Source organism: Cupressus sempervirens, chromosome 7, assembly GCF_028749045.1.
Source record: "Cupressus sempervirens isolate cs-2001-9-10 chromosome 7, ASM2874904v1, whole genome shotgun sequence".
Lineage (NCBI taxonomy): Eukaryota > Viridiplantae > Streptophyta > Pinopsida > Cupressales > Cupressaceae > Cupressus > Cupressus sempervirens.
The window spans coordinates 713,608,493-713,634,942 of NC_143124.1; the positions used below are offsets into that span (position 1 = coordinate 713,608,493).

At 32.9% G+C, this 26,450-nt stretch overlaps 1 protein-coding gene across 1 annotated transcript; it reads right to left on the minus strand.

Annotated features, from left to right (window-relative positions):
* Positions 1–491: 491 nt before the first annotated feature.
* LOC149549221 (metal transporter Nramp7.2-like) lies at positions 492–5,438 on the minus strand. Its single transcript, XM_089794288.1, has 13 exons — positions 5,319–5,438; positions 4,530–4,608; positions 4,371–4,411; positions 4,209–4,287; positions 4,022–4,126; positions 3,780–3,889; positions 3,507–3,688; positions 3,150–3,219; positions 2,871–3,044; positions 2,477–2,581; positions 1,984–2,115; positions 1,795–1,890; positions 492–1,227 (listed from the first exon to the last, which is right to left on the minus strand). The coding sequence occupies exons 1-13, from the start codon at positions 5,436–5,438 to the stop codon at positions 907–909; spliced, it is 1,614 nt and encodes a 537-aa protein (XP_089650414.1). The 3' UTR covers positions 492–906.
* Positions 5,439–26,450: the final 21,012 nt, after the last annotated feature.

The window sequence follows — 26,450 nt, forward strand, 5'->3', positions numbered from 1 at the left end:
CTGTATTAAATGCAAAGACCAAAGCCCACAACTATAACAAGACATATCCTTGTCTAATCATGTTACAACTTCCTTTATTATCATTGTGTATATCACGTTTAGATGCATAAAATATTCTAGCATAATGTCACATTCAACAATAAGCTTAATACACTACTAAGCTAAATCAAGTAAACATATAATTCCTATCCTCTTGCAATAGTACTTATCTAGATTCAATTTATTATTAATTTCTTTTGACCAAACATATTCATATAAAATATTATTTTCTTCTCAAATTTTATATAGCAATTACTTTAATTTATAAACAACTTGTTCCATTGTGTATATGTCAACTTCATTGGACATCTGTGGTTTGCATGTCAATGCAATTTATAGAGATTAAAAAAAATTGAGCAAAATAATCTTTTTACAAAACTAAACTCCATTGCATTTTTCTTGGATGGATGTACATCAAACTTTATGCTCAAAGGCAAAAGTCAAACATCCAGATCAAATCATCTCGCATTTAGAACATCCTTGTTCAATTATATATGACTTTCTTTTAATGTGAAGGGGGCTTGCAAGATAAAGCAAGGGAAAGAGCTTTTATAGTCCATGATATCTCACATTTAGAACTTCCTTGCTCAATTATACATGAATTTCTTTTATGTGAGGGGGAGCTTGCAAGAAAAGGAAAGGGAAAGAGCTTTTATAGTCCATGATATCAGTTTTATTCCTTGCATAGGACACACTATTGTACTACAATGAGGTGCACACAACTTGCCTCTTACAAGATTTGCAACTTGTGACCTTTCTTTCAAGAACACACATTCTGCATTACTAGACCGACTCAAACTGCAGGACATAGATATCCTCCATTAAGTTCAACAAAAAAACCCTTATAGAAAGTTCTTGATAATCAAGCTAATGGATGGACATGTTAGCCCTTGGAGTGTTGTGTATTTCTGATACTTTATAGCCTTCAAGTTCTCTTGCAGGGGTATTGCCAGTTTCAGGGGTAAAGACTCCATTTGCTACAAATGTATCTTTCTTTTCTGCTCTAAAAGCCAAATATAGTATGGCAACCACATACAAAAGCATGAGGGGGAACACAATTAATCCTATAAATACTGTAGCTACCTTGGGCAGATTATTATGCACCAACCAACCTCCGAAACCTGTGCTAAGATAGTATATATTGATGCATATAATACCTGTTCCAAGAACCCATGCAACAACTGCAATCTACAATAAAAAAATCAGGGTACGTTTCAGCTTGACATTAAATGTTGTATTCAATTTTGTCAGCATTAGCAACGATGGTGATGAACATTTTGTTACAATCTATTATAATATGAGTTGGTCGTTTTAGATTTGATTGTATGTATTTTTCTGTATCAATGTTTCGGATTGTACAATCATTTTTAGATTAGTTTGTGTGTATTTTTTGTATCAATGTTTCAAATGACACTCAGTGATCTATCATCACAATGTTTAAGAATGTAAGGAAATCATGGAGTGTGATCCAAAATGTTAATGTAAAAGAAATAATAGTGTACTTTTTCCAACAATGTTCTAAATTGCACTCCAAGATTCATCATCAGAAATTTTAAACATGCAAGAAGTCATGGAGTCTGATGAACCTTCATCTCCTTGTACTCTCAAACATTTTGATGATAGATCACTGAGTGTACTTTGAAATGCTAATGCAAAAAATGTACACAATCAAATCCAGAATCAGCCAACTGATTCACGTAGTTCTATCTAATAGACTTTGTTTTGAACAATTTAATGAAGAAAATGATAGCTTACTGCAAGTGGATTTTTGTGGGGTCCCATCTTTGCCGTGCTGCTAGTGAACTTTAAAAGTGGGATCAAAGCAAATGGCAACTCAAATGACAAAATCATCTGCACGAACAAATATATGTAGAGAGTGAGCTAACATTTTAAGGAACTGCAAAGTCTATGTATAAATTTAACAAATAAACTGTAATTACATACTGAGGCAATGATAATTAGCTTTCCAGCACCAGAAGATCCAGTTATGATGGACACTACTAAGCTTGGTGCTATTGCAATGCACCGTGTTATAAGATTACGCTTCCATGTTTTTATTTTGAGATTCAGAAATCCCTGCGAAAAAATTTCAAGCAAAAAATGTTCAAATGGAGTAAGTATTTTTTGGAATGGGACATTTCGGGGGCTTTTAAAAATATGACAAAGATTGTGAAAAAGTTTTGTGCATTTTAAGAAAAGTTTCAAATCATCCATTGAAATAATCACCACTTTCCAATTTTAGATCTCTAAAGGCGATATCCATGCCCAAAAAGAGATTTCCAATGTTTCAAATTGGGGATTTTCTGGAGATTGTAGAAATTTGGAAATATTACGGGCAATTTACTTGAATCACATCTCTAAAGGCGATATCCATCCCCAAAAAGAAATTTCAAATGTTTCAAATTGGGGATTTTCTGGAGATTTACGGGCATTTTACCTGCATGACATACTGCCCTGCATATGTTCCTGTGATAGTTGAGCTCTGCCCAGATGCCAACAATGCAACTGCAAAAACCTTTGAGCTCCATGCCCCAAGAACATTCTGCAAAAACCTGATTTTTATAACTAATTTGAAGTGCATATACCAATGTCAATTTAGCTCATGTTTCTTGAAAGTGTTCCTGTTGCAAATTTGCAATCACTAATCATTTATTAAATCATGATAACTTGATTCTTTAGCAATACAGTTAATTGCAAAACGGAAAAAGATATTTTCAAAATTATGATGTGTGGAAATGGAGACACCTATTTCTTGAAAAAAATGGTTATTGTTGGAGAAATTCAAATGCAGAGCAATTCAGAAAAAAGAAAGGAAGGCAGGATCATCTTACTTTGAGAAGAAATGAAGATTTGTTGAGGTCCAAGTCATTACAGTTATCAACGTCTTCAGGCGATAAGTTGGGTTTTGAACAAATCGCACCACTGACAGACACAATAGCCACGTTTATAATGAGTGCAACGAACAGAGCAATCGCACTTTCTGCAACAAAATACTTGTATGCCGACTGCAAGATAGAAAACCATTTTTCTATTGTTAAATCTTCTTGTATTCCATTAAATTTGATTGAACTAAGACATAATACGTATTTCCTTGGTTGGATAAAACTCACATCAATTGCAGGAACAGAACGAGGTACTTTCCGGGAGAGAACTAAGGCAGAATGTAGAAATAAGTTGTGCCTGCAAGTGCACATGAAGTTGTAAAGAATCAAAGGGGCCTTAATAGCTTAATAGTTTTGCCTTTCAACCATTAGAACAGGATTTCTGCATCTTTATGTTCATAGTTCATTGGTTGTAAAATCTATGCAGTTGAAAAAATTGTTGATAAATGAGACTGCACGCTAATTTAATAATCAAATTAGGACGAGCATCAAGTATTTAAATGAATGAAGTGGCAGTTTACATATTCTATCAAACTATTTAGATCTAACATCAATTATTAATGTTAAAAGAGTGGCTGAACTTACGGCATAACGAGGGCTCCAAGAAGTGAGATGGCAAGACCAGTTGCTCCACTTCCTTTTAGTTGAGGAACGAACATCCCTCTCAATATTTCTGTGGATTTGGGCTTTGCATATGCTAGCTCTCCAATAAAGCAGCCCAACATTATGAACACCAGAAGAGCCACAAACATCTCCAACTTTCTGATCTACGGTTCATATATCACTCTATCTTGATTAGAATTCAATGATTAAAAGAACTAGATGCATCAATGTTATTAGCATTTAAGAAATGGTTACCCCAAATCGTTGCATTCCAAGAAGCAGAAGTGTGCTCAGTCCTGTTATAAGAACCCCAACCCATACAGGTATGTGAAACAACATGTTCAGTGCAAAAGCAGATCCAATGACTGCTATACAATTAGATAAACAGTTAGTCTCTGTAGGCATCCAAAATATACTTTTTATACATGCATCTATCACTTGTTATTGATTTGTTATATTGAAAACAAACTAATTCATTGCTGTTTCAAAATATTAACCTTCAGGAATGTCAGCTGAAATAACAGCCACTTCAGCTAGCATCCACAATACAAAGTTTAGTTTCGTAGGATACTCTGCTCTGTAATGTTCAGCAAGATGCATGCCTGGAACATAATCGAAGTCCCATCATTGAACATAATATATACTGACATTAAATTGTCCAAATGCACTATATAGTAGACTGACCTGTACTTACTCCCAGTTTTGCTGCAAGAGATTGAATAATCAAGGCAAATACTGATGCCACAAGAATGATCCAGAGAAGCTGAAAGCGAAAAGGCAAAAAAAATCATAAACGATCTTCTTTTATAATACCAAGCTGCTTATACATATTATTTGAATCTGTACCTCATATTTGTACTGTGCACCAGCCTCCAAGTCGGTTTGCACTGAGGCACATAGAAAATTTATCAATGAACAATTAGTTATCTCACAATTAGGTTAGTAATACAAACACGTATCTAGAAAGGTATCTAGAAAGGTGATTAGACATTCATAGTAGCTTACAGTTTCCAGGATCAAGATATGCTATGCAAACCAGAAAGCCAGGTCCAATAAACTTTAGAAACTTCCTCCACCTTGGCTTCTGTAACAGTACAACTTATAAATAATTAGAAGTAAGTATATTAGACATTTGATAGTATAAAAAGAAGGAAAAGTTGAAGTGAAGGGTCGTCTTTAAACATCACACACTAAGGAAAAAATTAAGCTAGAAAACTTTAAATCAACTTTAACTATTTAGCACTTTTAGCTTAAAAAACAAGCCCAAGTGTATGGTGTTTAAGTCATCAGGAAGTTGAAGAGACTGCTTACCACTGTGAGACAGAATAAGGAAAAATAAATTCATGTACGATCTACAAAATGAACCTTCATGGCATTCCAACTAACTCTAAAAGACTATAATGTGACTTCAAAAGTCTCATAAGAGACAAAATCAAGGCTTCTAGAATGGTGTACAAAGAAACTGTATATGAACTAAAATTAACTTTTGTTTTGGTAAAATTGCTTAAAATGAAACAAACGATTGCAGTGCTGTGTTTTCAAATTCAATTGTGCAGAATTTATTTGTACCAATATTTAGATCAAATTCTATGATCTGTCTGTTACAAGCTAGGGTTGTTGTTGGACCAAAAGATTGATTTGTCAATGTCTGATACAACCACTAGACTTACAGAACACAGGGAGCACTTAAGCCATGTAACGAAATCCCAAGAGGAACGTTGACAATTAGTCTAACACTATCATCAATTGTTTTCCTTTCTATAACTCTCTTATCATGATAATATCTCAGCCTACCTCTTTTTGGGCCTTGGTGATGGGTAATGCTCCTTCCTCTGAAGTAATCCAGGCTCTACTAGTTTTCTCAGCTTCTTCAGTAATGTCTGCAAACTGAGGGTGCCCTGATTGAACTTCCATTTCTGCAACACAAGAAACACTTCACAACTACAAAAATGAATCTTTGTAACTTTGCAAACTGTGAAGAACTTTCAGTTCCTGAAGCTATTCTTATAATAACAAAGTTCAAATATAAAATATATTAATGGAGGGTCAGGCAGGAAAAAGTGCTGGCCCGCCAAGTGCTTCCATTTGCTCTTTGGGCCTAGAATTTTTAGTTGGTGTACACTTGTTATTTGGGCATGATGTTGATATTGTGGGGTAGGGGAAGAAGATGAAACTAAGTGAAAAAATTTGTTATTTTCTCAATGTTGATACTGTGGGGCGGAGGAAGAAGATGAAACTAAGTGAAAGAATTTGTTATTTTCTCAATGTTGATACTGTGGGGCGGTGGAAGAAGATGAAACTTAAGTGAAAGAAGTAGGGTTTTACGTGAGGCATGAGCTAATCAAATGTCACGTCCTGCAATACATTTTAATGTCAACGGCTGACTTTAGATACTGCAAATTAAATAATGTGTAGAGGCAACAACTATGACACATCTTTAGATACTGCAAATTAAATAATGTGTGGAAGCAAGTGCAACAACTATGACATATCTTGAAAGTACAATTCATTCATGAATATGTACTACTTTTCTTTTTTAATCTCTTGTTGCCCAAGTCGTCAGGAGACAGACACAATTCTATTTAGAGCATCATGGGGTCATAAAAGGGGATTATAATACCATCTTTTGGCTTGTTATAAATTCTTCTTTCAGGTTTTTAAATTCATGCATTTGTTTAGCTTATCTCTGATGGGTTTTTTAACAGTTTTTGTAAATGAGTTGTTAACCATCTCTGTCATTTCCACACAGAAATATGGAAGAACTCAAATACATTTTTCTAGCTTTGTTTCAAAATTTTGTTCCACCTTTTGGACGTTGTTATTTTGCTTGCTCAGTGACAATGCCCACCTGCTAAAGCAATTCACTCAACGTATGAAAACGAACAATACGCTGATCAAAACAACGTAGATATCAGGCCTAACAATGCCCTAACAATGCCTTTGAAGGAGAAATTAAAGTCTCTAAAAGAAAATCCAGTAAATGGAATTCACACAATCTAATTGTCTTCTTTTCAATGATCGTTTTAATGATCGATTGCCAAGTGTAACTGGAAAACTCAATGCAAAGTGTGATTCAGCAACTTATGTCAACCATAAACATTTAATGGTAAGTTTTCATTCCTTTCTTATTAAAATCAGGACTTCACCTGAAACGCTTTGTTTGGATCAGCCATGGCACTCAATAAAGGTTTGAAAGAAAAATTTAAAAAACATTGCATAAAATTATATTACAAGCATTTCAATCAAATTTTCTAACTCGTAATAGAATAAATTAACAGATCAGAGGATTTAATCTGAAGTATTGGCAATAAAAATTCACTTAATCAACTTTTTCCAATTCATAATTAGAACAAATTAACAGATCAGAGGATTTAATCTGAAGTATCGGCGATAAAAATTCACATAATTTACTTCAGAAATATCAATTAACTCAATATAAACTAAAATAATAATAATAATAAAAATAGGTTCAAAAAACATATTTCTACAGTCGCAAGGTAAATCGTAGAAACAAATACAAGACTGCTGAGACGGCTAAACTCATAAGCCATGCGCTCACCCAGAACTGAATTGATCAGGGGCATATTCCCCTCACTCTTAAAATATTTTAAAATATTGAAAATTTTGTAGTCTTGATGATTGAAAATCATTTTTTAAAAAGTTTGTTAAAAAAGTTAAATGATTAAAAATTTTAATTTTTTTTTTGTGGAATCTTGTGAAAAGTTTGGAGTTTTGAAAATGTAGAGATCCTTTAAAAATTTAAAAAATTTAGATAATCTGTAAGTCTTTCAAATGATTGAAAAAATTGAAAATAAAATAAAATGATGAGACTTTCATTTTTTAAGTACAACATATCTGAAAATTAAAAATAAAATAAAATGATATGACTGTAGAGATGTAAGATTGTCAAAATTTGTAATGTTATGATTGTGATATTCAAACGTGAATTATTTTCATCCTTTTAAATTAAAAATTGTATATTATCTTATTTTAAAGATTGTATGCTATATTTTAATCTTTTTATTCCTTTTAATATTTCGGAGTAGTTGTGATGGAATGCCAAAATTTTGTAATGTTAAAGTGGTTTGAATTTTTTCACATTAAGTACAAAACTGAACTAAAATCCAAACAATAGCTCCAAACAATAGCTTTGAATAAGATCATGAAATTTTGTAATGTTAAAGTGATTTGAATTTTTCCACACTAAGTACAAAACTGAACTGAAATCCAAACAATAGCTCCAAACAATAGCTTTGAATTTTTCTAAGAGTCAAAGTTTCAAATGATTTTTATATAAACGAATATTTGATATTATGATTGTTTATAATAATAAATAATAATTAAAATATTAAAAAATTTAGTTTTTGCTTAATGATTACACGGAAATAATTCTTTGAATGCTTTATCTAATATGAAAAAGAATAAATTATTATAAAGATTGTAATCAAATGGTAATGTGTGGAAACTTAAAGTTCTTTTAAATGTACGATCACCTAAAGTCAATGTACAACTTCATAAACTAAATATTATTACAAGAATATGTACAACTTCATTATATAGGAAGTGTATTTAGAAATATAGTAGGATCACACTCTTATGAAATTATTTATTTAAATGAAACAAATCCTTTTGTTCCATCTTTTCCTTCTTTGTATCTCTTACTCATAATTTCTTTTTTTTTGAAATATAAAGTGACCAAAACAAGGGGGTCGACCCTTACAAACAAAATGCTGGCAACCAACACACTACTAGCAAAGACAAATAGGAGACATCCTTGTAGTAGAGAACTACCTTATCAACCAAGAAACAACTAGCTAGCAAAGAATTAACCAAACTAAATTAACAGTTATACTAACCATACTAAGATTGTTCAAACATCACACTACCATTTACATCTATTAGAGTAACAACAATTCTCGAATCAAAGCCTATAATACTTAACATACTATTAAAGTTCAAAATATAAAATTGTTGGCAAACAAACCAACCCAAGTCTAAGTAACAATTATAAACCAACAACCCAGATAATAGCCAAAAAAAAAAAACAACAAGGGACATAAAACCCCACTTTATTTTTCATCTTTTTCCTTTCCTTTCCTAGCCAGGAGCACCCTAGCCCAGTCCTCAGCAAGAAACTTATAGAGGAGCTTGTTATCCTCCATGTCCAGCCCCTTTTCGTCATTATCTTGCGCTAGCAATTGGAGGGTGGTAGCATCAGCATGAGTAACCTTTAGTGCAAACTTAGAGGAGTAAAACCCCTCCTCTAAGGATTTGACCCTTTTTTCCAGCTATACCTTCTTCTCATCCTATTCCTCCTTTTCCTTGTTTCTTTTTCATCATTTTTATACACCTCCTTAGTCTTTCTCAAGGGCTAGTTCTCATCCTACAAAACCTAAGGGTTAGTAAAAACATTGATTTTTTCCTTTACCGGGGAGGAGATGGTAATGGGAGAGGTGTCCACATTGCTGCTCTCCTCACAAAAGGTTATAGGTTGTAGGGTAAAGCTTGCTGACACATGTGTAGTCTTAGTGGTAATGGCATTACCAGAAAATGCCTGGGTAGTACCAGTAGACACCTAGGTATTATCAATAGAGTTCTCACTTTTTTCTTTCTTCTCATTCCCCTTTTCTCTCTTGGAGTCAGAATGTTTCTCCTCCTCTAGTTCTTTTTCATTATTTTCAGAACTCTCCTCCTCTGCCTCATCTACCCTATATCTAATAGCTTTTTGTTTATACCTTTCCTATGATTTTGCAAGCCTTCTTGACCTTCTCCTACCCTTTCCACCTCCTTCCTCTTCTGATTCCTCAATTTCCACCTCCACTTGTTTTTCAATTTTTAATTTCTTTGTTAATAATTTTGTGAAATTATTTTCATAAGGAAAATTTTAACACTAATAATTCCTATTGTACTATAGGTGAAATTAATTATACTCTTACATATTAATTATTTGAGTATTTCCTCTTATTATTCACTTCGCTGGGAACTATTAGCTTTGGAACCCATTAGGCCCCAACTTTACAAATGATGCCTGAATCATGTAGGCAAAAATTTATACAAGGATGCATACATAAGGAGTTCCAACGTACTCTAAAAATAAAAGATGAATAGTTACATGACTTTAGATAGATTCTTGAATTTGTTTCTATGTTTTTCTATGTATTACCTCCAATTGTTCTCTTCTAGAACTATTTTCTTTGGAATCCCTTGGGCCTTAGCTTGAAAAAGGATACATGATCATGTAGGGTGGTCAAATGAGGATCCTATATGAGAAAAGACCCATTAAGTTAGTGATTGTGTAGATAGATGGATTATAATCCAATATAAAAGGGAGGGATAGTTATGCAGGATAGATAAAGAGGAAGTAATGGGAGGGAGAGAAAGAGGAAAATAAAAGGAGAGGGGGACATGAAGAGATAAGAAGTGAGAGGGATATAAAAATGAAGAAAGGAGAGGAGGGGGGGATGAAGAGATAGAACAAGAAAGATATGAGAGGTGATTTATTGATAGATAGATAGACATATAGATAAAGGAAATGAGATATAGATAAAGAGAGGTAAACAATAAATATAAGGGAAAGTTAATATAGAGATAGAGATTTATAAAAATATACATATATAAGTCTATGAATATGGGGGGGGGGGAGAGAGAGAGAGAGAGAGAGAGAGAGAGAGAGAGAGAGAGAGAGGTGGATAAATAGGTTAAGACAGAGAGATATAATGATAAAAAAGGAGAAATGGAGATATAGATATATAGGGTGAGATGGAGAGGAAGCAATAGATATGATAAGATTTAGCCCAATTTGAATGATTGGTTTCAAAAAGCTTGTTTCTAAATTTTATTAAAAAAAAATTATAGTTTGAAAAGGAGATATGGGGAAAGGGCAGAGATGACTAAAATTTATAATAGAAAGAGGGACAATACGAGATAAAATGGTGTAAATATTGATAGAGACAAAAATAAGAGAGAGGAAGAAAGATATAGAGAGGGTGTGTGTCTATGTGTTTGAGCGAGAAAAATGTGAAGGGAGTGGAAGAGGAAGAAAAAATAAGAGGACAAATGAGAGGGAAAAGATGAAGAGGTAGACTAATAGTTTGATATATGAAGTGATAGATGAATAGAAAGATAAAGAAAGGGGATACTATAGAGATAGTGGGAGAGAAATGAGTGTCTATTTGTGTAATTAAACAAGATATAAAGGTTGTGGTAGTGACTTAAATAGAAAGCCTTTGAATTAGAAAGAAGCATATTAATGTAGAAATATTGAGAGATAGAGATCCATAAATATAGCATAGTATCAACATTTTATATATATTCACTAAAATGTACCCCTTAATAAAGATGGAAATATTTTATGGAGCATTTTACTTGAACTACAAAACTTAATTATAACCAACAACTAAATAATATATTTAAGAAAATTATAAAAGATATACAAGACTATCGACTTAACCCTTGCATCCTTCAAAGATGCAAGTGCTAGTTTATATTTTCTTTAAATTGTTGAAAGGTCTTTACTTCTGTCCTTATCAAGCTCATCCATCCCACATTGAAAGCCACTTTCCCATGTCAAAATTCTTGATAGTTATGTTCCAAATTTTGGCAATTTTTAGGATAAGTCTTTGTCCATGCATTTTAGAGGTAGGTTTTGTGTTCTTATATTAATTGTATATTATATAAAAATAAATTTCCTTGTAGTTTAATTGTGTGCATTATTTTTGAAGCAACATTTTTTATCATATTATAGAATTCATAATTAGAATTGTGAGTTAAGGAAGAGAGAATCATAATTCATTATCAAGGCAGTGAGTTAAGAGAAGAGAAAATGGTCTTTCACCATTCTTTTCTATTTTTTATCTTAGTATCTCCACAATAGACCATGGATTATGATCCATGACGTCGATTGAGAAATAATGAATACTGATTCAAAAAAGATAGATGTAGTTAAAATATAGAAACCTTTGGACATAATATCATAGATTGTAGAAATTTAATGTCTCTTGTCCCTTAAGGATGCATATGTATAGATAGGTTATTTAAAAATATATTAATTAGTATTACAACTAATTGAGTTAAACATGTAGAGTATGTGTAAGATCATGGTGGACTTAAGACGATCTTTTTAAGTGACAATGAAATTTTAGATAAATGAAGTTAAGCAACATTTATAAGCTACTTATAACACCTTTGTAATCCTAACTCAAACAGACAAGTATTATAACCCTAAGCTTAAACTTGGACGCTATTGGGTGGAGGTTATTGGATGTTGTAAGAGCCTTTCATGTTTCCTTTTTACTTATGTGAGTGTGAATTTTTTGTGTGTGTGTGCGTGTGTGCGTGTGTGCGCATGTGTGTGCACACAGAGTTACTTATTTGATATATTCTGGTGGACTATCCTTGATGACTTTATATTTTAGGAATTTATCACACTATTGAGAAATTATATTTGGGGACATAATGATGTTGTTAAGTCCAATGCTTATGATTCTCTTAGAACTTTTTTTTGTGATGATGTCATTCAATGATTTATGTATATTTTGTACATACATTGATATTGTCAAAATCATTACTTATTTTTCTCTTCATGGTTATGATTGCACGTTGATTATGTTTTATGTTTATGATTTATTGTTATGAGCTGGCCCATGATTCAATAGATGTTACTTAGGATGGTTAAGATGCTAATATGTTTATATTATATGATTTGATCCTTTCTATGATGTGTTTATGAAAAGAGGGATAATGCCATAGTACCATTCATGAGAGCCACATAATGTCACAATCTTCATTGATTGTATTATTTGATATGTGTATGTGTCCACACACATGCATGGTTCTTGTTGTGTAGGTGACTCTACAAGCACTAGGCATCCACTCCACTAATTGGTTTTATATGTTTAAACATGTCTTTATAATACATGATGGTGGTTGAAGGGAGATAATATTAAGGCACATTTGAACCCAACCTTTCCATTAATGTTCTATTTAAGGAATAATATTAATATTGAGTTAACTATTAGATTGTTATGGTGATGAATCTTGGTTCTCTTGATTGCCTTGTTTGTGTCTTGGCTTGATTTGAGGGTATTTATGATTTGTTGGTTGAATTATTTTTAATGATGCACTCATTTTTTAGATTGAATTATATTGGCTTATTCATGTTGGGTTACATTAATTATTGATTTATTATATTTGATCATTATTGATATTTTAATTTTAATTTATCCTTTTATGATAAAAATCATAGATTGATATTTTACTCTCTCTTTTAAGGAGCCTCATGTAGTTTCTCCTATAGTTTAGAACACACACACACAAGAATATATGTGTGCATAATTGTACCTAAAAATTATATATGATTGAGTAGGAAATGTTTTGTGAGTCTAATAATATTATAATTAGTTTCTTTATTCATATTTGTTGTGAAGTGATTGTGAATTTTCTTATTTTCCCACACAACTCTTTGTTGGAAACTACAATTGGAGAAATTGTTATGTTATCATTAAGGTCAAACCTATTGGTAAGACAAAGTGTCAAACCTACTAGAGAGATATTTTAATAATAGTGTAAAGTGTCATATCATTTGGTTGATGAAGAGGATTTGAAAAGAAGAGATTATGAGATGACCTAGTGAAAGATTGAGTTGAGATGTGTTAAGTATCATGGAAATACAATGGGAACTTGATAAGTTAGTCCTTGACAAGATAATGTGTTGTTCAATCAATACACAAGGTAAAGAAGATAGTTGGATAATGTTGAGAGTTGAAAAAAATAATAAGGATAAGCTTGACCGAGTATCAATATTGTGTGGTCAATGAAGGAACTAGAGCAAAAGATTAAAGAACTTAACTAGAAGCCGAGCAAAAAATGTTCAAGCCAAGTGATTATTATTTATGAGAAAATGCATGAAGAAGTTTAGAAGTAATCGAGCATAGTAATGACCAAGAAATCATGTTGATACCAAGTAAGACAATGTAGTGGTTACCAAGTTGCACAATGTTGATAGAGTTTAAGAACAAAGTGATTGTCGAGTGATAGGAAAAGTTGCACTTTGAGAAAGATTTGATTTTGAGGCTGACCCAATTGAAATTTTGAATTATTCAAAGAATGTAGAAGACAAATATTGATGATTCTACATATTTAATGTATTCTAAGAGTTTTTTACATGATCAAAGGCAAGGGTTTGATCAAAAGTTTCGAGAAGAAGAAGGTGAGCTAAAAGGTGGAAGGATTTGATGAATCTGATCTAACCCTCAGGTCAATGGTGATGTTTGAGCAAGAAAAGATTGAAATTTCCTATTTATAGAGACATAAGGAATGAATTTCAAGGTTGGTTCACTTTTTATTAGAGATCTTAAGGAGAAGTTGAGAAGAGGACAATAACAAAGGTGAAGTGTGAAGATTTTGCAAAGTGTGATTGCTTGAGGAGATGTTAAGCTAATTAGTGTTGGAGATGTTAATGGAGGCTAATCAATGAACCAATAGAAGAGTGAATGGAGATCTAAATTTGCAAAGTGATTTTTACTTTATAGATCAAACCTACTATTACATTCTAACCATTTTACTAGTCCAAAATCCTTTAATCAAGGTGACATTCTAACATAATATTCTGAAGTCCTCTAACAAGGCCACTACTAACAAGGTGATTAAATCCTTTAATAGGGTCACATTTAACAATATTTTGTATAACCTTTAATAGGGTTGGTTCTTAAACAAACTCATTTTAGAAGAGTAAAACTTTGATAGCATGTTACTTGGTATTTTTTCCCAAATTGGGTTTTCACGTTAAATTCTAGTGTCAAAGTGTTATTTTCATGTGTGGATGTCATTATTTTGCAGTAGTTTATTTACAGATAGACAACACATTTAGAGACAGAGAGTTAAGATATTGCATAAAATGTTAAATTTCTAATGACATGCTATAGAGACCAAGTGAGTATTTGTGATTGATTGATTTGTTTGAAGTGATTAAAAGTTGAATTGGTACGTCTAGACCTGAGATTTACCCCCCTCTTAGATATTATAGATCATTATAATAATTGGTATAAAAGCATTACTACTTGTCAAGAAAGTTTGAAGGGACTCAAGTCAAAGATCAAGATGTACAAGAGAGAGGTACCTAAGTTGAACAAGGAGAACTCCCTAGCATCGAAAAGGTTGATGAGATTGCACCTATCTGGTATTGGAGATTCCACATACTACTACTTGGACAATGAATATATTAAGGTTCCTAGACCTATAAAAATTGAACAAATGAAAGAGAAGCAGAAGCACAACAAAATGATGATTAAATTTTCAACAACCCTCAACTATGTAGAATTTGATGATATGAAGAAACACACTACTACTAAGAAAGTGTGGGACAAGTTGGAAAAAAATCCATGATGGAGACAAGATTGTATTGAGAGCTAAGAAAAAAATCTTGAAAGGAAAATTTGATGACATGAGAATGTAGGAAGGTGAGAATATTGCACAATATTGTAGTCAAATCAAAGAAGTAGTGAATGTTATTGGAGGAGTTGGAGGAAATATAACTGATGAGACTATGATAAGTAAGGTATTGAGGACTTTAATTCCTATATATTTAATTTGAGTATTTGTAATTCAAGAATTGAGATGTACACCTAGTAATGATCCAACCTTGGATAGTTTGATTGGTAGACTTACTGTATTTGAATTATCAAATTTTGATAATTATTCCCCTACTAGTGTTGAATCTTCATTCAAAGCACAACTAACCCTTGATGTATCAAAGAAAAAGAAGAAAAACAAGTATGTAGAAAGTGACAACGGATCTGATGATGACCTTGATGAGTTTGAAGCATTGTTGGCAAGAAGACTTCCAAGAGGAAAAGTTAAATATAAAGGTAAACTTCCTATTCTTTGTTTTACATGTAACGAAGTTGGTCATATGTTGCTAGATTTTTTGACAGAGATGAAAATGAGGAAAGTAAAGATTTAAAGCACAACTAAAGGAGAGGTGGCAAAGGAAATAGAGATAGAAGAGACTACAAAGACAAAGATAAGAAATGTTTCTATATTGCTGAAGAGGATTTGATAGTAATTCTAATGATCATGATGAAGAAGTTGTTTATGTTGAAATGAAAGATAATTTTGATAGAGATGAGAAAACTACACTGATCTCATATGTGAGTAAGAATGATAGATGGGTAATTGATAGTAGTTTGTCACATTATATGATTGGTGATACAAGTAATTTTGATAAGCTAGAACATTATAATGGAAGTAGTGTTAAGTTTGGTAACGATGCACCATGCTATGTGAAGGGTAAATGGTCAATTAAAATGAATGAAAATATCAAATGTGACAATGCATGTTGGGTTGATGGTTTGAAATATAACTTATTGAGTGTAGCATAATTGATAAGTTCAGGTTATATATTTGATTTCCAGATCAAGACGGTAAAGATCTATGATGCTAATGGTGAAATAGTTGGAAGTGCAGAGAAAACAAGGGGTAACTTGTTCTTCCTAGACCTATCTGAAGATATGTGATGCCCCACTTGGAGATCCTTGGAAACAAGGATGAAATACAAGCCAGATTTTTTTTTTTACAAGTATGAATGCACATGACAACATCATATAGGGATCACAATGATCACAACAGAAGACTTCACCACAATCTCGACAACCAATGAATCTCCAAACGCCACTACCAAACTGATACAAGCAAACAAAAGCCAACAATGACCATGCAGGGCTCAAAGAGATGATCACTCATTAACAAAACACCAAGCTGGGGTAAAATGTAGAATCCTGAAATTTGGCTAAGCCTGAAATCTTGAAGCCCTGAAAATATGCTAAGTCTAGATTTCTGAAGCCCTGAAATTTCCTAGAATCTTTATCTTATCTCGGAGAGGTCTGAAACCTATCTCAAAAGATTCATCGCATATATTAAAGTATATCTTAAGTATAAGGAATTAAATAATATATTTTAAACCCCCTTGAAAGATTGTTTTGAACTAGAAAGGTGCAAAATCCAAAAGGGTGTTCAAAACCAACTTTCAAACCTTCCTCGGCCAAGCCTAACTGCCCCCTTTTTCTCGTGTGAGAAAGTGCACTGGTCTCAAATTTTGTGCGAGATCTTGCATCACTTCGTGTGAGAAATTGCATGGCTTCATGCGAGGATTTGTTGCACACTGTGAGAGGATTCACATTCTGGCATGAGGAAATGCATTCTCATGCAAAGAAGTACATTCTTGCATGAAGTACATTCTCGCATGAGGAACTGCCTATCCACACGAGAAAACACATCAACATGACAATGAAACAAGAATAAAAAGTATGAAAACATGAAAAATTCCACATCAGGGAGTACCAGATCTACGTAAATCAAGGAATGAACACTCAAGAGCATAAACAACAAGAAAGAGGAACATCTAACCATTTAAACCAAAGTAGTAAAGAACATACTGAATGCAACATCGCAGTGAACAAAAGTAACATCGCAATATACATAAATAACATCGCAATAACTAAACAACTGAACTAAGTGCGTTGTTCCTCCCAACTGTTAATAGCATCATAAGACCATCATGGATCCTAGCCATCCCCCACACGTAACATCCCAAGACACCAATCAAATTGTCAATACTATTGTAATAGGGACGTCACTACTAAAACATGCTACAATATAAGCATAAGGAAATCTAACATGCTAGTAATAAAGAATAAGATAATCCTACCAGTAGATAACATCACCTATCACATGCTAATCAACATAATAAGAATATCTAACATGCTAACTAATAAGCAATAAGCAATAGATAATCCAATACAACAATTCACATCATCAAGTCATATACTAAACATCATAATATGGAAATGCGTCAAATAAACTAACATCATCTAAACATGATATCCAAGCATTCCAATGAAAGCATAAATCACAAGAAAGCATACTTTGAAACCCAAAGCATCAAGTGAAAACATCCAGCAATGGTTGCACTAGGACAAGACCATCTCTGTACACCGGTCCCTAGCAGTGGTGAAGGTAGCTACGCCTCCCAACCACAAACACACATAAAGCACAACATCCATGGCTAACACTCATGCCAGATAGTATGATGGCTATAACCAAGAACCTAAGACAATGCAAGGAGTATAGGTCCTAGTCAGACACTCAATGGGCTACTAAGTAGGGGTTGACATCATGGAAAGTCACTCAGCATCAAAAGGCCCAAGCTCGAATTGTGTGTCCTCAAACTTAAATAGGTTCTCACACATTGTGTCCTCAAACTTAATTGGGTGCTCACACATTTAATTATCTTAAATTTTATTACCATTCACATATTTTATTTAGTTATCACTTATATAAAGCTCCCTCTACCAACCCATGGCACCATGATCATCGAGTTGCGAGATAGAAGCCCCCTCCATATGCTATCCTACCCTACCCATGCTCATCCTATGACAAGTGCCCATGGGCATGCATACTCCCATCCCAACCCCAATGATCATAAATTTTGGAAGTACCATGGAGGATCGAGCCTTGCAAGTCACCCAACAAATGTATGCACATGTACTTGTGTGTGGCACACCACCATCATGAAGATCAAAACACAAGGACATGATGAGAACACAATGCAAAAGATAACACCCAACTGAAAGTGACATGTGAAGGATGGATTCTACATGAATCCCAAAGCCAATAAAACCATACATCATGAAATCACTCAACCAGCCTCAATCTAGGAGTATGGATTCTACATGAATCCCAATGATGCAACAAGACCAAACATCATGAACTCACTCAATCGACCTCAATCTGGGAGCATAGATTCTACACGAATCTTAGTGTCCATGAACACAATAACAAAGGTCCAAAAGAAACCATAAAATTAGGTATAAAATCACTCAACCAACCACAGTGTCAGGAGTACAGATGCGACACACACCCCAATGTAGCATAAAAGTGCAATAGTGGTCTAACTAATATCCAAATAGATCATCAAGGTCCATGACCCACATTGTGCCAAGGAAACCCAAGAAAATAGGGTGGCACACAAAATGAGGTAAAAACCCCAAAATTTGGGAAAAATTCAAAATTAAAACCCATTTGGCCTTTGGGCACAAAAACCCCAAAAATCCAAAAATAAACAAGTTTGAACACCATATGCAAAAATGGCCAGCATAACGGCATAAAACCCCAAACCCTCATCCCGAAAAATAGGGAAATGTTCATATCCACCCAACTGGGTAGAACTAGCATACAAAAATGGAGAGGAACACTAGTTCTCAACCTCCAAACAAATGGCTACCAAAAACAGAAGCAGAAACGGAGTAGAAACAATAAAACATGAAAGCCCTACCTCACAGCCAAAAGGGCAAAATGAGAATCTAAGCCATAAAATAATTAGCCCACAAAAGTAGTTGAAAATTGCAGCAATCAAAGGTTTTCCTGAGCTAGATCCAACAAGCCCAACCTCACGATGATCCCATGCCCATAGCTCCCACAACAAACAAAACAGTAAATCCTCATGAAAAGGATTTTGGGTTTTACTCTCCAACTTTCTAATTCAAAAGTGAGAAGTGAGGAATTAAATTCCTTTTTGGACATTTATTCACTTTTTGAGTGAATCATTGATTAGGGCATTTAACCAGCCAACCTAGTTAAACTCTAAATCAACCCAAACAAAATAAGGCTATTCCTAGAAATAGGAATTCATCTATGGCAAAGCTATCAGAAATTAAAATAAATCAAATAAAAAGCCCAAAAACCCAAAAACACATAAATCTCCTTAACAACTTTCGTGACAATGCGAAACTCTAAATGCATAGACACGCTCACTGGTCTAATTACATAATGCAAATGAGTTTAGATTTAATAATCACCAAAAGGTTTAATAAAATAATTAAAATAAGGATACATCAACCATACAAGGATGACATTGGTCAAATATGAAAGGCTGAATCAATAACTCCATGTGCCACTGCTAGGGATATAAATCTTGCACACTAAACAACATGATCAAGTGCAATTGCATATAATAATATAGCTGAAGCAATAAATGCATTAAATCACCTAATTTAACCATTTATTAATTTATATTAAAATAATTTATTTACATCACTCACATTCACATAAAGCATAACAACGTAGGAATGAAGTAAATAACTATAGCATTAAATCCATCACCTAACATAATAAGAGGTATGTCCAAATACCAGATAACCAGATATCATCATAAAACACACTGTCATCTCAAAATGACATTTTCATGCAATATGATTGACTGAACAACATAGTAGTCTAAAATCTATGATATTGAAATCAAAGTATAACATCTGACCCTCAAGTACTCTCAAATATAAAACATCACATACGTAACAGATATCTCTCAAATCAAAATATAACAAGGTAAATGTCCATAGCACATAAACAATAATCCAACATGAACAATCCATTTCTAATTACTTAAGCATTTAATAATGATTGATCAAACAACACTTAAAGGCACTTAAAAGATATAAGCGAAAATAGTCATAAACATGACTACCCATTACTACAGGAATCTTGTCCAGTGTAGCATGGTAATAGTACACAGTGCAATCTCTGCACACATCTTAGGGTAATCATGGAACAACCTAATGATACCACATCGATCTTGGTAAGAACTAGTACAAACCTCAATGAACCACAAATCCAATCATAATCTCATAGATCAGTTAAAAGCATAATCCAAGCAACTGATATAGAAACATAAATCCAAACACCTTGATGGTGTAGACCACTCATGGTCACAATCATGATCCATCACAACAAAAGATCAACAAGGTTGCATCCATCAGGATGATTTACATAAGTCAAATGGGAGAGGCATTAAAAGATACTTGTCTATTTGTACAATGTGAAGATGTTTGGTTATGGCATAAGAGGCTATGCCATGTAAACTTTGACAACTTGGTAAGCATTAGTAAAATAAAAAGAGTTATATGAAAACTAGATAAAGTGATGTGCAAACACTTTGAAATGGGTAAAATGACAAAGTCTAGTTTCAAGAGCAAGACCTATTCTTATGATGATATTTTGGAGTTGGTTGATACTGACTTGTGTGGTCCTATTAGAATATAGAGCTATTATGGTGATAACTACTTTATTTGGTTTGCTAATGACTTTTCTAGAATGGTGACTATGATGTTTCTTTAAAAAAGTATGACGCATTTCAAATGTTTAAGTGGTATCTTGCTAGAGTGGAAAAATAAAAATGAAAGAGTCTAAAATGTTTGAGATCAGATAGAGGTGGTGAATTCATTTCAAATGAATCAAGAGAAAAATGAGTGCACCAAGGACCCCATCATAGAATGGTATAGCCGAGAGAAGAAATAGATCAATTATGAATTGTTCAAGAACACTAATGATGGACAAAGATATTTCAATGAAATATTAGAGAGATGTAGTTAGCACTACAATCTATATTGTGAACCAAGTTCAATTGTAGAAGGGAATAAACAAAACACATTTTGAACTCTGTTATGGACATGCATCAAATGTGAATTATTTTGAAGTGTTTGGAACCAAATGTTACATATTAAAAGATGCAAGAAAAGGTAAAATTGATACAAAAAGTGATGAAGACATACTCTAGGTTATTCCACTAAGAGTAAATCTTATAAGTGTTTGAATTCTAACACTAAAAAACTTGTGGAAAGTGGAAATATTAGAGTTGATGAATTTGTAGAGAAGAATGAAAAAGAATGCAAGAAAGAACCTAAAGATTATAGAAAGTTTTTCTATATCTATGAAGGTGAACCTAGCACCTTACCTAAACCAAAAAAAGTGGCTACCAAGAATCAATAGTCAAACATTGTTGAGGTTCTATAGAAGAGTTATGTCAAACATCAACAATTTATCAAACATCGAGCTATAGGAACCAAGTCATAGTTTGTGATTGCTGACCAACAGATAGAGGAAGTCGAGTTGCAACTAGAAATAATAGAAGATGTTGAACATGTAGAATCTAGTGAACACCAACAAGAGGAACCAAGACCTGAACTTGTATTGGTAAAGTATGTGAGAAGAATTCATGCACTAGATCAAATTATTGGAGATAAAGATTTAGAAGTCATGAAAAGAAGAAGACTGAGAAATAAAACATGTTTATTAGGTGAGTTTGAACCTAAATATTTCAAAGATACTTTGGAATATGAAAATTAGATCAAGGCAAAGAATGAAGAAATTGAGAAAATTGAGAAGAACAAGATATGGTCATTGGTACTTAGACCCAAATATAAGAATATGATTGGTACTAAGTGGGTGTTTAGATGCATGTTGAATGAGAAAGGTGAAGTCACAAGAAACAAGGAAAGACTAGTTTGTAAAGGATATGCACAAGAGGAAGGGGTTGACTATGGTGAAATGTTTTCCCCAATTCCAAGGTTGGAAGGAGGACTTTGCTTGCATATGTTGCTTACAAAGGATTCTAATTGTACCAAATGCATTTAAAATTGCATTTTTAAAAGAAATTTTGGAGGAAGAAGTCTATATTGAAGAACCTAAAGGATTTGTTAACCCAAAAAAAAGGAATATGATATATAAGTTTCACAAATCTTTATATGGTTTGAAGCAAGCTCCTAAAGCACGGTATGAAAGGTTACACAATTACTTGGTGAAAATTAGTTTTGCAAGAACTAATGAAAATAGAATTTTGTATCTAAAAAGAGAACTTGAAAACAAGATATTACTAGTCAGAATTTTTTTTGATGATGTCATATTTGAAGGAACAACCTAATTGAGCAAGTTATTTTATGATCAATTGAAAAAGGAGTTTGAAATGTCAATGTTTAGAGAGATTAAATTCTTTGTTGGTTTGTAAGTTTATCAAATGAACAAAGGCATTTTCATTACTCAATCAAAGTATATCAAAGAAATTTTGAAGACTTTTGGTATGGAAGATTCAACACCAGTTGGCACAACAATGGTGACTAGACACAAATTGTCAAAGAGTGATGATTCTCCTGAGGTGAATCAAACATTGTATAGGTCAATGATTGGGAAACTACAATATGTTGTATACAGAAAACCTAAAATTTTGTTAGTTGTTGGTAGAGAGAATTTTATGATGACAATAAAGATAATACTAAGATACCTAAAAGGAACAAAAGACCATGGCCTATGGTACAAGAGAAGTAACAAATTTGAATTGAAAGTTTATATAGACATTGATTGGCAAGAAATGTTGATGACAAAAAGAGCACAAGTGGAGGATATTTCTTCTTGGGAAGAATATTGATTTCATGGATAGGCAAGAAGAAGAATTGTATTTTACAATCTACAATAGAGGATGAATATATTGCTATAGCAGTGAATTGTTCAAACATTGTATGGATCAAGCAATTTTTGAAAGGTGCGAAGAAAGAGATCATGGAACCTATTGTAATTTATTGTGATAAATAAGTTCTATAAACATATCAAAAAATCATGTGATGCATACAATGACTAAGCATATTGAAATCCAATATCATTAATTGAGGGAGCTATTACAAGAGAAAGAAGTGAGATTGGAATATGTGAACACAAAGGAACAATTAGCTAAAATATTGACTAAGGCACTACCTAAGGATTCTTTTGAGTATCTAAGAGGAAAGTTAGGGGTCATTCCCCTACCTAAAGTAAACCGATCAGAGATGCTTCATTGCATCAAATATTGTAATTTACAATATCATAAACATTGATGTAGGAGATCACAATTTAGGAGCTACCTAAAGTTGTGAAAAGGAAAAGTAAGACATTGATTTATTAGAGGATGAAGCTCTACAAGAAGTTAATAGTGAGATGAAATTTCTATATCAACCAGACTATTGGAAATAGAAAGGAATAACTAAGAAGTGAGGGGTGAATCAGTTACTACAAAAATATATCCAAAATCCCCTTTAAGATGTCAACACAATATAAAACCAAATCCTGTTGTAACTTGGTTAACACTAAATATTTTGTTGTAACTCAGTTAACACTGAATATACTATTGTCACTTAGTTAGCACAGATAATTAGATCTTAAGATATTAATGTGATTAGCTTTTATTAACTTAGTTGTAGAAACATAAAGGAAATAACATGAACAAAAGAGACACCAAGATTTAACGTGGAAACCCGATTTGGAAAAACCACCAATTGCAACTTGTTACTATTTTTCACTCTTTTGAAGTGAGCCCTATTAAGATTCAACCCTATTGAAGGTTACAAAACACACTATTAGGTGTGACCCTATTAGTGGATTTAATTCACCTTGTTAGGAGTGGCCTTGTTAGAGGTCTTCAGACACTTCAATCTAGAAATGCTTCCTTATTAGAGGATTTTTTGAATAGCTATTAGGATAACTATGTTAGGAGATTTTATTCACTACTACAATTATCAGAGAGTAACAATGACTTGACCTAATTTTTGACACAACTGGTTTTGTTGATTTAGATCTTAGTTTTTTCTTGATTACTTGATCCTCCTTGATCAGAATGTTCTTTGCAGCTCGATCAACTCGAGTGCTCTTCCCTATACAGATATCCTTCAAATTTGCTTCATGAATTCATCTTCTTTAATTCTACACTTCAATCCTCAACTTGACCTTTCATATATATGATTCACCTTGTCAAGTTGGCTTGAATACTCTTTTAATCAAAAAAATTTCATCCCTTAAGTTGGCTTGTATTAACTTGTATTAACTAATAAATTTATCAAACTTAATATGTTAATAGGCAGGTAATACAAAATTGGGCACTCGATCAAATAGAGGACCCCTTTGTTAACCAACCCAACTTGGTTAGAATAGGAGTTCTAACATTAACCAACCCAACTTGGTCAATATTGGCTTCATGTTGTCTTCCCTTTATTGGCTGACTAAAATTAGTCAATACTGACTCTAAACTTGGTTATAAATGAATGCTTGACATAGACAAGAAATTGCCTTCAATGTCCAAGTGAGGTCGGCTATCATTGAGTAGTCGGTAAAGACTTGAAATTTTATGTAACATCAAAGACAACATACAATTGAATAATTATTTTCAAAAATCTCCCTCTTTGGCATTGATGGAAACACCTCATAATATAAAGAAATTTTAGAGGAAAATAGAAGTAAGGATAATATCCTTAGTTTCATTCTAATTCAGATCCATTAGAACTCTCTCTATTAGTGAGAATCCCTCTAACATCAATCTCTCCATCTAGAATGATTTTCTCTGACTGAAATCTCTCCCTCTAACTTATTGGTATCTTCTTATGAAAACTAAACTTATTGATATAAAATTTCTCTAATATGACAACAAACTCTCCCTCTTTAACATCTCATGCCAAAGATAACAATCAATGTATTTTCCATGTACCCGATGTACTAGTTCATATGCAATCTTCTTTGACAATAGTGCATCAACTTGACTAATAATCAAAATGCTTGGTTGATGCATGACTAAACATTGTTTAGTGAGATTCAAATAGGGGAATGAACCCTAGCTTACCTCTTAGATATAAAAATGCATCCTTAGTTAATGGCTTGGTGAATATTTCTACAATTTGTTCCTTTGTATTCACATATTCCAATCTAACCTTTTTGTCTTGCACTAATTCTCTCAAAAAATGATATTTTATTGCAATGTGCTTTGTCTTGGTATGCATCACTAGATTCTTGGATATGTTAACTGCATTGGTGTTATCATAGAAGATAACTATTGGATACTTGATTTCTTCCTTCATACTCGACAATGGTTATTTGAACCAAATGATGTTGGAATAATTAACTGCTGCTACAACATATTTTGCTTTTGCTGTTGACTGAGAGATGCAATTCTATTTCTTGTTTGTCCAAGACACTAGCCTCTTTCCAAGAAAGAATGCTCCACCACTAGTGTTTTTCATGTCATCAATACTTCCTTCCCAATTAGTATCCATGACATATTTTAATTTAAAGTAGACTCCTTTCTTATACCACAAACCATAATCTTTAGTACCTTTTAGATACCTAATAATTCTTTTTATTTACATCATATGATTTTCCTTTGGATTAGTAGAAAATTTTGCCACCATACCAATTGGTAATGCAATATCAAGTCTTGTGTGTACCACATACTACATTTTTCCAATCATTGATCTATATGTAGTCTAATCTACCTCTTTGGAATCATCATTTTTAGAAAGTGTATGTCTAGTAGACATAGGTGCTCCAACTGGTCTAGAATCCTCCATTCCAAATTTCTTCAATGTCATCTTGATGCACTTTGATTGATTAATATAGATACCATCTTTCTTCTATTGGATTTGCAAGCCAACAAAGAATTTAATCTCTCCAAACTTTGACATTTCAAAATATTTATTCATTTCCTCATAATTATTTTTGTATAAGTCATCATGTCCAATGAATAATGTATCATCTACAAAGATTTGTGTTGGCAATATCTTCTTTTCTGGTCATTCCTTGATGTATAGACTCTTGTTGTCATTTATCCTTTGAAAACCAATTTTTACTAGATGATTGTGCAATCTTTCATACCATGCTCTAGGGCTTTGTTTGAGACCATATAAAACTTTGTGTAATCTGCAAACCATATCCCTTTTGTTAGGATCTTTGAAACCTTTAGGTTTCTCAATGTAGACTTCTTCTTCTAGGATTCCATTCAAGAAAGTTGACTTTACATCCATCTAGTATACTTTGAATCCTTTATGTGCAACATAAGAAAGTAGTGTTCTAACACATTCTAGTCTTGCAACATGAGAAAAAGTTTCTCCACAATAAATACCTTCTTATTGAGCATAACCTTTGCATTCTAACCTTTCTTTTTTCCTTGAAACTTCTCCATTTTTGTTCAACTTATTTCTAAATACCCATTTCATGCCAATTACATTTTTGTCCTTGGCTCTAGGAACAAGAGTCCAAGTTTTGTTCCTTTCAATTTGATCAATATCTTCATTCATTTCCTCAACCCAA

Coding starts and splice junctions, on each gene's coding strand:
- LOC149549221 (XM_089794288.1), bottom strand. CDS start 5,438: ATGGAAGTTCAATCAGGGCACCCTCAGTTTGCAGACATTACTGAAGAA. Junction 4,609..5,318: donor TCACCAAGGCCCAAAAAGAG/GTAGGCTGAGAT, acceptor GTACTGTTACAG/AAGCCAAGGTGGAGGAAGTT. Junction 4,412..4,529: donor ATATCTTGATCCTGGAAACT/GTAAGCTACTAT, acceptor TATGTGCCTCAG/TGCAAACCGACTTGGAGGCT.